Source organism: Nansenia antarctica (genome assembly GCF_963989245.1).
Source record: "Nansenia antarctica genome assembly, chromosome: 3".
NCBI classification, from domain to species: Eukaryota; Metazoa; Chordata; class Actinopteri; order Argentiniformes; family Microstomatidae; genus Nansenia; species Nansenia antarctica.
In genome coordinates this window covers 61,043,298-61,059,437 of record NC_137688.1, presented here as the reverse complement: position 1 = coordinate 61,059,437, position 16,140 = coordinate 61,043,298, and the positions used below count along the sequence as shown (strand labels likewise).

The 16,140-nt window shown below is 43.2% G+C and overlaps 1 protein-coding gene across 1 annotated transcript; it reads right to left on the bottom strand.

Annotated features, from left to right (window-relative positions):
- Positions 1 to 64: 64 nt before the first annotated feature.
- Positions 65 to 13,902, bottom strand: LOC308152559 (protein phosphatase 1 regulatory subunit 14B-like; the record flags this gene model as incomplete). Its single annotated transcript, XM_080525560.1, has 4 exons — positions 65 to 133; positions 472 to 504; positions 5,049 to 5,129; positions 13,714 to 13,902. The coding sequence occupies 4 exons, from the start codon at positions 13,900 to 13,902 to the stop codon at positions 65 to 67; spliced, it is 372 nt and encodes a 123-aa protein (XP_080381686.1).
- Between the last annotated feature and the right edge of the window lie 2,238 nt (positions 13,903 to 16,140).

Sequence of the window (16,140 nt, the reverse complement as noted above, 5' to 3'; positions counted from 1 at the left end):
CAACTACAGATGAGAGACGATGATGACTTGTTCACATTGTCTTGGCCATGGCTCCCAGATTCATTCATTTTCTCAAGGGAGCTGACATCTTGCGTAGCCCCTTCATGCGGTAAAGCAAGCCATTGATAAAGTCCTATTAGGGAACATGAAAGAAGATAAGAGTACAGTAAGATGTCTTAATAGAAAAAATGTCATGTCTTGAAATGATGTGTATGCAGGTTAAACTGTCAACAAACCCCCTATATATAACACAGTCAAGTTTTTAGTGAGTAAATTCATATGATTTATGAATTTCTAGCAGATCTTTGACTTTTTGTTTGAGAACAATGACTGCAAATAGCTAATAAAAGAACACATCCTCCACTGGACCTTGATTATTGTACAGAAATCAGAGGCAAAGACAGAAATTATATAACCCAAATTCCCCAAATCTTCTTTGCCTGTTAATGACATTTGCGTGTGTGCTCTTACCTCTTTTGGCTTGCCACACCCTTGAAGAAGTTCCTGTAGAAAGCAAGTGAGGAGTCATTACCTCTTGCATTAAGGCTTTGTTTCTCTATAAGAGAGTTATTCAAACAACACTCTTAGAAACTATAATCTTCAGTGTGTCCCTGACATAGTAGGAGAATCCTTTGAATAACCCCTTTTAGTGCCATGTAGAAGGCTTTTGGTTCCATAAGGACCAGAAGACAGAGTATTACATGGGTTTTATGTTGTTGCACCAAACAGGGCTGTTGAAAGGACATTTTAAATAACCATTTTTGGTTCAAGAACGCTTTTCACAGGGTATTCTACAGCCTGGCACCAAAAGGGTTCTTGATAGGTTTGTGAATACTAACCCTAAGCTATGTGTTGTGTCCTGCCCTTTAAGACGGAATCACGTGTTAGACTAGGGAGGAAGTTGAAGTGTATGCTGGGTAGTTGGCTGCCATACTCATTCATGCTGAGAAGTTATGTTGAGTAGTTTGCTGCTATACTCATGCTGAAAAGAATAAAGCTGCGTTTGATGGACCACGTTCTCTATCGACTATTATTACTTACAAGTCCAGTCCGGACATCACAATTGGCGACGAGTAATCGGAGTTACTAGTTTTTACAATGGCTGTAAACGTGCCGTTTCCCTGTTTTTTCCTGCCTGCGCCTGGTGAGCCCACCATTCCATTCAAGACATGGCGGAAAATTTTTGAGAACTATTTGCTGGTCATCAATGCTAGCGGTAATGCTTGGCCTGCTGCACGGCGTAGAGCCGTCTTACTACACTGCCTGGGCACCGAGGGACAGCGTCTCTTCTACTCGCTCCCGAACACAGGTGCAGACTACGATACTGCAATGACTGCGTTGGAGGAGTACTTTGTGCCCAAGACAAACACTGTTGCTGAACGCCATGCTTTCCGTAAGAGAGTACAGATGCAGAATGAAACGGTCCTTCAGTATGTGATTGCACTACGTGAACTTGCAGCTACGTGCGACTATGGCGATCGTGCGGATGAGGCGATCCGTGATCAGCTAGTTGAACATCTACACAACCCGCGGATCCGTGAAAGACTTTTGATGGACAATAAACTTACACTGGAAAGGGCCATGACAACTGCTACACAGATTGAGGCTGCTACGGAGCAAGCTAAGGCCTTCTGTGAGCCGCGGGCTGCATCTGTGCAGGCGGTGCAGCACACTCCACAACAGTGGGGTAAGCGTACAAAGCCTAGGGAGGCTTCACAGCGGAAAACATGTTACCGCTGTGGATCAGATGGACATTTAGCTAATGCAACTAACTGCCCAGCTGCATCAGTTACATGCAGACAATGCAACAGAGTGGGTCACTTTGCCAAGGTGTGTCGCAGTACACAGACACACACCAAGGAGGTACGTGAGGTTGATCTCCCTGAATTTACAGTGTTATATACTGAACATTCTGCACGTAATAGTGATAAGATCACATGCACTGTGGAGATTATTTCAGAACACTCACAGTCCAGTAAAGTGGAATTGCTGGTTGACACTGGTTCATCTGTCTCTATACTGCCACAGAGCATCTACGCACAGTACTTTAAAAACATTCCACTTACTGAACCGACTGCCAGGCTGGTGTCTTACTCTAAAACCAGCATTCCAGTGCTGGGGTGCATGTCTGCTGATGTTTCTCTCCATGGCCGCACTGCTCCAGGTACCTTCTTCATTGTGGAGAGGGGGACCTCACTGATGGGGAGGGACCTAATGACTGTGTTAAGTGTGCATATTGCAAACAACAAAGTGGTGCCTCCTAATGACTCTGCATCTCTGCCTACTCCTGTGCTCCAGTGCACTACTGCATCTGCTCCCGCTGCTGTAGGGTGTGCAGAAAACTTTGTGCACCGCGTGAAGGTCGATTCCTCTGTCACACCGGTACGCCAAAAGCTGCGCCGGCTACCGCTGTCTGTCAGAGACGCAGTTTCTGATGAACTGAAGCGCTTACTCGCTGCTGGAGTGATCGAACCTGTCGACGCCTCTGCTTGGGTGTCCCCCATTGTCGTCATACAAAAGAAGACTGGAAAAATAAGGATGTGTGTCGACCTGCGTGAGCCCAATAAGGCGGTCATTATTGACGCCTTTCCACTGCCTCATATGGATGAGCTCCTTTCCAGCCTGAAAGGCTCCACCATCTTCTCATCCATTGACCTGGCTAACGCCTACTACCAGGTGCCTCTTGCTGAGGAGTCACGCGACCTAACGGCATTCATCACCCATGATGGACTGTATCGGTTCTGCCGTGTGCCATATGGACTGGCATCAGCGCCAGCTGCCTTTCAGAAGATGATGAGCATCATTCTCGCTGACCTGCCGGGTGTGGAGTACTACATTGATGATGTCATCATACATGGCAGTGACAGGCACACACATGACGAGGCTCTTAAAGTTACCCTGCAACGTCTGAAATCTGCTGGCTTGCAGCTTAATAACGACAAATGCCGTTTCCGTGAGCCCAGTCTACCATTCCTGGGTCACACTGTCTCTGCTGATGGTCTGCTTCCAGACACTGTACGCATACAGGCCATCGCTGAGGCTCCAGCACCCACTGACGCTACTACACTGCGTTCCTTCCTCGGCTTGCTCTCCTGGTACTCTAAGTTCCTGCCCAACCATGCCACTGTGGTGGAACCTATGCGAGCATGCCTGAGACAGACGGACAGTGCATTTCAGTGGACTGACGAAGCACAAGCCAGTTATGAAAGGGTCAAGCAACTGCTGGTAAAGAGCCAAGCCCTAGCATTGTTTGATCCTGCACTGCACACTATCATATCTACAGATGCATCTGACTACGGGTTGGGTGCTGTGATGTCACAAGTGGGCCCTGACAACGTTGAGAGAACTGTTGCGTTTGCATCTCGAACTCTCTCTGCTGCTGAGCGCAAATATGCTGTTGTGGAAAAGGAAGCCCTGGCCTGCGTCTGGGCTGTGGAGCGGTGGCGCACTTACTTGTGGGGACGCCGTTTCACTCTGAAGACGGACCACCAAGCGCTCACGACACTGATGACTACAAAGGGTGTCGGTCGCGCTGGTCTACGTGTTGCAAGATGGTCTGCCCGTCTCATGTCCTACAACTACGATGTCACCTACCGTCCAGGTCCACTGCAACCTGTACCACTTCCTGATGGGCCATGGCAAAAGGTTGCCATGGATATAGTCGGCCCATTCGAAACAGCTGCTCCAGACTGCAGATACGCTGTTACAATGACTGACTACTTTAGTAAATGGCCTGAGGTAGCCTTCACCCGAGACATCACTACTAACACTGTGCTTGCCTTTATGTCATCTGTGTTCAGCCGGCATGGGAACCCGCTGAACATTGTCACTGACAACGGTGTGCAGTTTACGTCTGCATCATTCACATCCTTCCTGAAAGACAGACAAATCTCACACAGCCGATCTTCTCTCTACTACCCTGCTGCTAATGGGGCCATAGAAAGGTTCAATCGGGTGCTGAAACAAACCATCCAGCTGGCCATTCAGCAACATCAGCCTTGGAAACCAGCTGTGGTAGACTTTCTCCAGGTCTACCGTGCCACTCCTCATGCCACTACTGGTTCATCTCCTTTTGAACTGCTCCACGGTCGGCCCATGCGAACCAAGCTGACTCTGTTACCTCCTGCTCCTGAGTGTACTCCGGCGACGATGAACATTCGCCACAGAGTCAGTGAACGACAGCGCAAGATGAAGGCCTACACTGATGCCAAACGTGGTGCACGTCCTCCTGCTTTTCAAAAAGGGGACAAAGTGCGGATTAAGAATCCTCTGCATGTGATGAAAGGTCACAGAAGGTACAGTGATCCTCTCACCATAAGCAAGAAGGTGGGGGACAGCACATACATTCTGAGTGATGGAAAGACTTGGAATGCCTCTCATCTCACTGCTTTCCCAGACACTGCCGCAACCACAGACGGAGACACTGTAGAGCCTGTGGTTGATCATTCACCCAGGCCTAGACGTAATATCCAGAGGTCTGGATGGCTAAAGGACTATGTCTCTTGAATAGCCTAATAATGGGTCACTGACAGTTGTTGAATTGTATTCCTGTTGTATGGGGATTGTTGCACTTATACTGTTTGCACTACTTTGGTCTATTGTTATTGTATTAGACTGTCATTACCTAGATTAATAATATTTAAGTTTCCTTATGTGATATTGATTGGGTAATGTGATATTGTTTTGTTTATACATGCTGAATCTACCATTTCATTTTTTTTGCTTGCCTTGTTGTTAGTACAAGTAACTCTTTTCCAGAAAGGGGGAAATGTTGTGTCCTGCCCTTTAAGACGGAATCACGTGTTAGACTAGGGAGGAAGTTGAAGTGTATGCTGGGTAGTTGGCTGCCATACTCATTCATGCTGAGAAGTTATGTTGAGTAGTTTGCTGCTATACTCATGCTGAAAAGAATAAAGCTGCGTTTGATGGACCACGTTCTCTATCGACTATTATTACTTACAAGTCCAGTCCGGACATCACACTATGTTTAAAAGACATATTGGCTGTAGTTGTCAGTGATTTGGTAGTATACAATAGTTGGTGCTCACATGTAGCTTGCATCTCTGTTCTGTGTCTGATAGGTCCAGAAGCTCATCAATGTCAATTTCTAGCTCAGGAATGTCCTCCTCCTCCTGAAAATAGCAAAAACAACAAGCATCGGAAAATTCATTCCCAATTCACTATGATGAATAACACCAACAACATCAATATATTGTATGTTCATACAGAATATGTATTCAAACATAATCATTGCAATATTGCTGAATCATTTCCATGTAAATCTGAAATAAAAAAGAAGGCTTCATTAGTCAGGAGGGTTTTGATATTCTTGCCAACAGCAGTCCATGTTAATTTGAAGTGATAGCATTTTTGTGACCCACATGGTCACGCACAGACATTTATTCAGACACTGAACCTTTTGTATTGACAGCCATCAGGCCCAACATCCCCCAGCATGCTCTAGGCTTTGGTGAACCACATTTTTCTCACTGATCATACTCTGCCAAAAACACTTCATAGCACTTAGCTTGTCTGAGAAAAGTTACGATGATATGCTCTCTGCTACTATTTTGAAAGAAAGAACATCCTTCTTTATAAATAACTGGTGTGACAGTGTATGTATGTGACTTCTTCTTGCCATTTTCTGACTTCCTTGATATGAGATTGATAAGACACTCAAGAATACTCCAGAGTTTGTAAAGCTCTCTCTCTTTGTTAGGTAACTCTCGTTACCAAGATGGCACCTGTGTTGGCAAGCCGTCCGCCTCATCTGCTCTGCATACTGTTAGCTGTCACTCTCTGTCTCTGTGTATGCTGTCGGGCATCTCTACTCTACTGGTACCTGAGTTGAGCCTGCATCCCGACAACTGCACTTTTCTGCACTTTTATTTCTGCACCTATTGTATTCTGTATTGCACCTTGTTTTTGTTTTAGTGTATTTTTATTTGTTGTTTCTTTTTACTAGTGTTAGTTTATCTAGTTTATCTGTTAAGCACTTTTAACTAGTTTATCTGTTAAGCACTTTGGTTGGCTGTTTGTCGTTGTAAATGTGCTATATAAATAAACCTGACTTGACTTGACTTGAGGTTTTATAAAGTAGGGTTACACTCTCTATTCCTAGATTAAAGATAAATGATTGAATATATAGTATATTTGGTAGAATTTATTTTCTGCACAGAACGTGTGATTTATGATTACCCTCTCTCAGCTTTGTGGCTGGATTGTCCGGAGAAATTAATAAACAATGAAGCTTTCGGGAAACCCAGGCTTGCTCAACAGGAAGGCAGGAATGCTTAAATTATTATTTAATGAGAATGTCTTCAGTGATCTTCCTGTACACCCTCAGACTCTGGCCCACTCTTCTAACTCTACAAGACAGCCAACACTGCAGTCTTTAGCTCCACAACTGTCTAATGTTAGAATAAGCTTGACAGCAGCGTTGGACACTTTTAAATAATGACCATAAAACTAGGGCAAGGAAGATTCCAATCATCCTATTTAAATATCATGGGAAACAGCTCTTCTGAACTGATCAGAATTGTAAAGTGTCCTTGGGTTTTATGAAAGGCGCTATATAAATCCAAGTTATTATTATCATTATTATTATTATCAGCTTAAGTGATGTGGCTGGCTTTGCAGGATGGATGGGTAGTTAGTGGGTAAAGCAGTACATTACCTATTTGTTGTTATCACATGACCTTAGAGTTCGTAGTGTCCTGATTCCCTAAAGCGTAAAGCAAACAAATACTTGAAGTTTTACTATTTTGTTTGGACCACTTATTATGGCATTTGGACGACTTACTGTCTCATCAGAAAAAAAAATCTAAGTCGTCCAAACAATAGTAAGTGGTTTGGATAAATGAATAAATAAATGTAACAGTAGTAAAAATGTAACATTTATTTGACAAAAGGCCTATAGGCATATCCTAACCCACAGCAATCATGATAATGTGTAATCCTTATTATTTGGGAGTTCTGGGAGCTACAGCTTTAATAGTTTACCTTCTATGTTATGCAAATGAGTCGTGCACGCTGTAGCTACATACTCTGTAGACACAGATGCATTTCCTGCTCATATCATGGCAAAGTGCTTGACAAACTATTAATCGGTAAGAATGACTTTTGTGGGATCTTTTGCATTGCCTTGTTAGCCCTCAGGATATCGTATCTCTATTGATAATGGATATAATGGAGAATGGATATAAAGGGGATGGTGGCCTTATCATGTCCACCTAAATAGTAGCCTATTAGTAAGACACTTCCAAACTAGGCAGGCATAAAACAAACCTTCCCACTTTACTTTTCTGCCTTGTTTGGCGCAATATATATTTTTAGGACATTATGTAAATAATGTAAGTAAAGGGATATATATACAGAGGGGGGAAGTTTTGTTAATTCAAGTCTACATCATTGCTGTTAGTGTCGGAGCTGCTCTGTCACTGTTGGCTATTGTTCCACTGACTAACCACAGATGGGGGGTCGTTGCCGGGGGTCGTTGCCGCCCACTGTGTTGCATATTCATTGGAGTTCTAACCTGAAAGGTTCAGATTACCAGGTAAACCACATAACCCACATCATTTTTACCCCTACTGTATTAGTGTTTTCATGTCAACAAAGTGGTAATGTCATCAACGGGTGTATGAATAAATTAACAATTAATTTAAATGTAGAAGGCGCTTTTGAAATGTCTCCCCTACTGTGCAGTTCTGCTAGAAAACCAAAAAACAGCCATAACCTACTGACTACTGATTGTATGATATGACCTTCGGTTGGGAAAGTTTAAAGTGGTTTGCAATAGTTGATGTGAAATTTTAAAAAGCCTCTTTCATGCCACAACAGTGGTTTAAATGTCCAATAACACATAGGTCGAAGATCACATTCTTTTTACTGTGGGGCTCATTTCAAGAAAAAACATTTCTGATTTATTGACTTAATCCCTGCAGAGAAAATCGCAATTACCTCTACCAATGTGAACACCAACATAATAGCAGCTTAGGTAAACATGCAGAATGTTTCCCTTTCAAAAATGTTTAATGATTAATATACTGGGGATCAACTTAATTTCTAAACTATTTGTGTTCAAATCAGCTCTTAATCCCCAGTAACCCATGCTCCAAGCATGCAAATCAGGAAGTGGGAAGTTCTGTTTCCCATGGGGACTAGAATGTTATGGCTGCAACTATACACCGGGATGTCATTATAGTAAGCTGTCATCACCATCAATCACCTGCATTATTGTTAAAAGACAAGTACTCTACTGGAAAATGCATTGGAAACTGGACGTCCGTGCACCAGTAGAGGGGTGTGGCCACTATGGAACGTCACTCTGTGAGGGTCTATGGCATAGATATTATATACAGTAGATACCTCGTTCGGGATACGGCATGTGTCTGCTGGTCGCCATATTGGGGCGGTCAACAGTCAACTGTTATGTTAATAATAATAACATTAATGTATAACATTCCAATTCCAATACCAATTCTGAAATTGTATCAAAATAATAATATTTTTGCTGTACTCTGATTATAATGTGTCTAATTTTGTGTTATGAACCCTTTTGAAATATTGGGCAGAAGTGTGTGAAACCCACATTTCAACCCAACCTAACAAGGCAACCATGATGTCTGAAACACCACACTCAAACGAGAAACATTTGAAGCAGACTTTAAGAAAGCCAGCTTCTTTCCAAAAGCTATACAGACACTCCCATAACTCACTGCACTAGCCTCAACAACTAGTACTTTGTTTTACTTGGAGAAGTCATGAGACAAGTGTCATTATTAAGTATCCCAGAAGATATACAATGGGGGTCTACCACCAGGAAACCATACTTATATATTAGGAATAACTCTCAATAATTCACCACACAACCCTAGGGATTCACTTGAAATGAATCCACGTGGCTGTCCGCATTAGAATACCCCACTCTGTAACCGTTAGCAAAGGATGCCAAATTAGCCTATTAGAACCTCTACTGTGCTATGGGAAGAGGCCCATATGCTCTTGAATTCTACATGTATTTTTTGTATTACCGGTATTAGTGAAAATGCATTATAAAAGACAAATAGTGACATACATGGTCTTGACCAGGGTAATTGCCCGAGCGGATTTCCCTGGTCAGTCCCATTCACACTTACTTCGACCCTGGAAATTGCATGGAATGAGTGAGGCAAGACCGGGGCACCAGAGAGACGAGTGAGAAGCCCCCCCCACCCGGCCCCACAGCAACAAAACCAGAGCCCCAGCAGGAGACAGGCAGAGCGAGCCATCCTTGTTCCTTTTTTATTTATTTTTTATTTTATTTTTTGGGGCTGAGTCTGCCATGGAGAGCTGCCCTGCTCGTTGTTCCACCCCCTCAGCCGAACCAGGAAGCATGAACGGTCACTAGCCACCTAATGGTAAATGGACTAACTTATATAGCGCCTTTATCCAAAGCGCTTTACAACGGCCTCTCATTCACCCATTCACACACACATTCACACACCAATGTCGGCAAGCTACCATGCAAGGCGCCGGCCCGCTCACTGGGAGCAATTTTGGGGTTCAGTGTCTTGCCCAAGGACACTTCGACATGTGGCCACCTGGGGCTCGAACCACCGTTCTGCCAACCTTCCGATCATTAGACGCCTGCTCTACCTCCTGCGCCACCTGCCGTTGAGGAGCATCACCAGGGAAACGTAGCGTGGAGACGACCACGCTATTCCCCCTAGCTCCTCTCACGCCCGAAACGACCAGAGGAGGTGCTGGTGCAGTGACATGGGCACATGCATTCCAGGGAGATCTCGTCCCAAGCCGCGACCAGGCGCAGAGCTCTCAATGATTTAGGCTGCTGGGCTGGCCCACTGCACATTCTGTGCCCTCTCCTGCCTTGGCAACCCCCAAGCCTGTTTTAGGAGGGATTCCACCCCCGGCCCTCACCCGCCCCCACCAGAGCCCCAGCCGTCCCGCCCAAGGGCCGGGCAAGGGGCAGCCACCCACAGCCCAGACCAGCCAGCCCAGTCCAATCCCACCCCCCATCGCCATTGTTAATCCATGTTAAGATCTCTTTAGCTTGCTAATACTTGAAGCACTGATCTCAGGCAATTTAAGTTGTGAGTATAGTTAAATCCAAATGAAACACCAGTGTGCATGCCCTTACAGCTACTTGCCAGTTCCTCCAAGAAAGTCAGAATTCACAATCTCAAAACTGATTCTTCCATGAGGGTCCATGTCATTGGGGGTGTTTTAGAGCTTTGTCCTGATCTTAACCCACACACAGTCAGTTGTACACTACCCTGGTATTTCCGTTCATACAGAAACAAACAAAGAACTATTCACAGACAACAATAAGTGCCTACCAGGCACTAGAAATGAACTATATTCTCTCGGGGGAGAGGCCAATTCTCAGGCAAATTCACTCTCTTTCTTCACAAATATGAACGTGAGGTGTGAAGTACAGTACAGTATTGTGAAGTAGTGTGAAGAAAAGTACAGTATTGTCAGGACTACATTCACCTCAAGCATGCTCAGCTGCATCTTTATAGTGAGTGAGTCATGAGCAATGATTAATATTCCACTTCCAACCACGGCTACTGGTACTACAGTACCCTCAGTCTGTCACTTCTGCACACGATAGTAGTAGTTGTTACTCGTTTCGTGTGTTCATGTGTCAAGCAATATCCAAGGCCAGAAAGCTACAAAAGATAAGCTTTTCTAGGAGGTAAGTTGGGGGTGGAGGAGGGTGTAAAACAGAGACTTGGAACACAAACATCACAGTTCAAGTCGACTTTGGAGCAGTTTGACCAAAGTACTTTGAGCATTTTCACCTCCTCTAACCATTACCCTTAGTGAATGCCTAATAATGCCTAAATCCTTACCTAACTCAAAGTATTAGTGTTTGTGGAAGCGTGAAGATGTTCACGCCTCATACTGTGTGATACTTACTTACTTTCTGATACACTTTTCGTAGGTGACTGTGTTCCCCACCACTTCGCCCCTGCACTAAATCACACAAGGCATAGCACTTTATATCTCCTTCATAGCTACTCTTAATACCTCACTGCTTCCACCATGTCAGGATATTTGGTCTTTTAATTCGTTTTTATCTTTCTGGGTTGGCCACTTATGTACATGGTTATGCATTGGTGTAGCACTGCATAAGGACCATTTACAATAGGGACAAAGGGGTCATAAACATAATCAGGCCAAGTTCATTGTCACCCACGCTGCTTGTGGCATGAGGCCATTATGGCATGTGACATGAGGCCCTGAACCCTGACTGTGCCCTTTTCTCCCTCAAACACTGGGGTCTTTGGCCAATAGTTATGCACTTCCCTAGGACCTGCATTGGCAAAAGGCCAACTGTGTCTGTAGGTTCATCTGGAGAAAGACTTTTGCTTTTCTGACAATAAACACTGTTCTGGTTTTTTCAAGGACAATATTATTTAGTTTTTTCAAGGACAATATTAGTTTTTTCAAGGACAATATTATTTAATTATTATTAAAATTAAATTATTATTATTAATTAAAATTATTAAAATTATAATATGGAAGAGGGGTAAAGAAACTAGTCAATTACATTAGAATTATAAGGTTCTATCTCCATTTTTGTCAAAATTGAGTTTTTTACATAATCTGATCCATTAGGTGTTTATTAATGCCTGTGTGGTGTTCTTTTTTAAATGTTTACATTTTTGAGTTAGTAATTCATAAAATACAAAGGATTCATCTCACAAAACATAATGGAATGTAAAAACTTTGACGCTCAATATCTCTGAACTACCCTAAATGGAGATAGAACCTTATCATTCTAAGCTCACAGTATGTTAAATAGTTTAGTAATTACTGAACCTAAAGCCCTAGATTCTTAATTAAGATACTGTACCTGTCATGGACAATTATTTACAGTGCCGGAAGCAGCCATTGAGAACTTTACACTAACCTAGAAGATGGATTACATTTTTTGCTAGACATTGATCTAAATTCTGATTCACATTTTTCTGCTTAATGGATACATTTTGGATTGGATGAGGGTAAGCTTATCTGGAAACATTGCCTACAGGCATCATATACCCAGAGCCTCTCAGTGCAGATGAGCCAGTCTACCCTGAGCAGAAAGAACAAAGTGGAACCCAGATTTGGTTGCCATGGTGTTTCCTAGGGATTGTAATCAAATTGCCACAGCTGAGGATCTAATTGGACAGAGCTCAGTCAAATAATTTGAATCAATAAAGCCCACACAGCAATACTTTCTCTGTCAGGCAACCCACAGAGTCTTAAGATAGCTCCTGTGGATCCTGCCACAGCATGCAATCGATAAAAAAAAACTAATCAGTGGACGTATGGGTGACACTAAGCATAGAATTAGAATACAATTTCCATAGGGCGAATGCGTCCAGCAGAGATTAAGGTAAAGCATGGAGCAAATGTCCCTGGCTACATGCAGAGGCTTTGATTCAAACAACCACAAGAGTAGTATGGTAGTATGTGAGAGTGTGTGGTATATAATAAAACGAGAATAATAACCATATAAAGGTCATTCAAAGCCAGTGTTAGACAAGACCAACTATAGTAATGTGGCAATACCAATTCAACTGAATTGCTTAAAAGCTCACAATAATTTCTCAATCAAACTAATCTATTTTGTTCTTAGTTCTTAGTATTATTATTATTTTTTAAATCATGTTCGAAATAAAGATTCATTCATTCATATTTTCACAATTATTGGGATAGAGTACATTATGTTAATTTGCGGTATGTCGTTGTTTGAGGTTATTGGCTAGGTAGTGAATTTAAATGAATCAAGGTAATCTGTGTGGCTAAAAACCAGGGAGCTCACACCAATTCTCAGATCTCAAGCAAGGGTATTCATGTGGGTATGTTTTGGTGGATTTCGATCATCACAATCTGAAATTTACAATCAGTTTTGATAGCAAAAGAATACAAGCATGCTGAATGAATTAAGAGAAAATCAACTGCTAAGGAGGTAGCCTTCCCAGAAAGTTTCACTAAACAACAGATCACATTAGGATAGCTGTGCTGAGCTCTTTGCTTTGAGGCGGTCCACTATTTTACTTCCCTGGAGGCGGGCAGTACCAGGGTGAACACAGAGTAAACATCATTGACAAAGTGCACCCCATTCTGTATTTGCTACCCGACTCAACTCTCTTGACATTTCTCCCATCTCTCAAGTCTATCTCTTTCCCCCTCTTTTTCTAGTCTCTGGCTATCTCTTTCTTTATGACCTATTCTTTCTCTCAGTGTGAATAATTCACGACAGAAGCAAGTGAGCACTACTCGCCTCTCTAACACTGCCTCTCCCCCTTCTCCCTGGACACTGTCGCTATGAGAGCTCCCCTTGCCTACACTAAACTAAGCTTTGCTTACTGTACCTTTATGTATAGTGGATAGTGTATATAGCCTTTATTTATGTAAACCAGCTCTTTCCCTCTTGTTTTTAGTATTTTCTTTTCCTAGCACCAGGGGAGCCCCCCCTCACAAATGTCGTTGTATGGTACCTGTACTATATTAATGACAATAAAGTCCATTCATTCATTCATTCATTCATTCATTCATTCATTCATTCATTCATTCATTCATTCATTCATTATAGTGCATTGTGCATTTAGCTACTGCTCCAGAGATCGTTTTATTGTTACTGAGATCACAATGGTTAAGATCAGGACCGGAGCCAAAGGACCTTGATCCTGAGATCAGAAAGTAACTGGAGCTCACCTCGCAGTCAAACAGGTGATGCAGCTGCCCGTCGATCCACTCCTCGATGTCCAGCCTTCGCTGCAGGTCTTTGCGGTTGTACTTGACGGTGAGTTTGCCCAGTCTGCGCTGCTGGGGTGGCTCTTCCTCCTCTCTCTCCTCCGGGGTTTGGAACAGGACCCTAGTCTGAGGACCTGGCTGTGTCGCCATGCCTGCTTGCCTGGCTGGCTGGCTGCTGGCCACCGGGGGAAACAGCTCAGAGCTGGTGTCCCTTTCAGAGAAACTCCCTCTCTCTTCCCGTATTTCGATGTCTAGCTTGATCTGTCTGCACTGCTCTCCTCTTTTGCACTCTCTCGTTTCCCCTGTTTCACTCACTCTCTCCCTGTTTCACTCAATCTCTCTCTGCGAGCCTAGTGTTTTCTCCTCTCCCTCCCTTTACTGCCTCCTCTTCTCTCCTGGGCTCCCTCTCTGTCTCTCTGCCTCTCTCCTCCTCCGTTCTCTTGCCCCCCTCCCCCCTCGGTCTCCTCCCCCTCTTTCCCTCGCATGCCCTACCTTTTGCTTTCTCTCCTCTGTTGTTATTGCTGTTATTTTGTCTATCACTTTGCACTGTGTGTGTGTGTGTGTGTGTGTGTGTGTGTGTGTGTGTGTGTGTGTGTGTGTGTGTGTGTGTGTGTGTGTGTGTGTGTGTGTGTGTGCGTGTGTGTGCGTGTGTGTGCTTGTGTGTGTGTGTGTGTGTGTGTGTGTGTGTGTGTGTGTGTGTGTGTGTGTGTGTGTGTGTGTGTGTGTGTGTGTGTGTGTGTGTGTGTGTTGAGAGGTAGGTAATCAGGTAAGTAGAGTATGCTAACACAACTTGACTCTACAGGTTCTACGACAAACAACCACAGAAACAGGTAGTACAAGCAAGAAAAGGTTATTTATTAAATAGCAGAGTACATTCCAAAATATAAAATGCAAACTCTCCGGTCACGTTATCACTGAGACTTCTGCTGCTATAGACCTCAGGGTAGCTTCTCTGCTGGGTCTGGTAGGCTGGCTGTAGACCTCCCGGTAGCTTCTCTGCTGGCTCAGGTAGGCTGCCAGTAGACCTCAGGGTAGGTTCTCTGTTGGGTCTGGTAGGCTGGCTGTAGACCTCAGGGTAGGTTCTCTGTTGGGTCAGGTAGGCTGGCTGTAGACCTCAGGGTAGCAGGTCCCTCGAGGCTGTAGTCTGGCAGCAGTCGAAGAGCAGCAACGAGGAATGGACCTCCTTCGGTTGAGAGATTCATAGTCGAAATGACGTCCAGAATGAGGTAGATGCAGCAACATCTGTCGCTTTCAGCAACAAGGCAGATGTTGTTCGGTCGAAATTTCCCCGAGTCGGATCGCCCCCCTTTCCTTTTTATCTCCAATTCTGAGGTGTATTTTACAGAACCCTAACGAATTACTAAACCGAGGGAACGAATTACTAAACCGAGGGAACAGATTTACTAAATCGAGGGAACGGATTCACACATCAAATATTTGTTTCTACCATGTGACCCCAGGGGGGCTCCGTAGTATTTGGCAATTAGTTTGAGGAGGGAGAAGGTGATAGAGATTGGCAACAGCTCAGTCAATTAAGTCCACGCCAACTGCAGAATCACAACATAACATCCCAAGCAAAACCAATAGTTCATGCAATTCAATTTCACATGTAAGAATGTAATTGTAAAATTAATGGTTATCATTCTAGCAGCATACAAGATTTGAAGGCACTTATAAATAAGCGTAGTATGATAGTAAATAATCAAACCTGCTGATATGTTAATATAACAGATGTGCAGATAATAATTACGGCAACTAATTTATAAGGCAGATATTCTCTAATAGCAACGAGTCAGTGTCACTTGTGACGTGTATCAAAGAGATAGCAGAGAGATAGCAATTCAATTTGCAAAGAGAATAAAGGCTCTATAGTAGCCAACAAAACATTCCTGGGAATGTTGTCTGCTTGTTTTCAGAATTTTATTGACAATGGTATCTGCCTAATTCATGGGCAATAAGTCGCATACAACAACAAGAACCATAGTGCCATAGTGACAGCTTGTTCATTAATTAGACCCCTATACTTTCTTTTATTTATTTTTTGTTTGTATTTATTATTACTACCCGATCTTTTCAGTTTGTAAAGCGTCTTTGAGTGTCTAGAAAAGCGCTATATAAGTCTAATGTATTAATGTATTATTATTATTATTATTATTATTATTATTATTATTATTATTATTATTAAGAAATGCCACTGGTTAGTCATCAATGAGTGAGAGTCTGTGTCACAGACTGTGACTTCAGCTCCCTCTGGAAATACTCGCTAGCAAAATCCACAACATGGTGAGCTTCAGCATAAGTGTCTCTTATGGCTCTAGATGGAAAATACATTTGGAAAACAAAAGTGAAATATATTTGTTTTTCTGTGAACTCTCATACATTTATAGA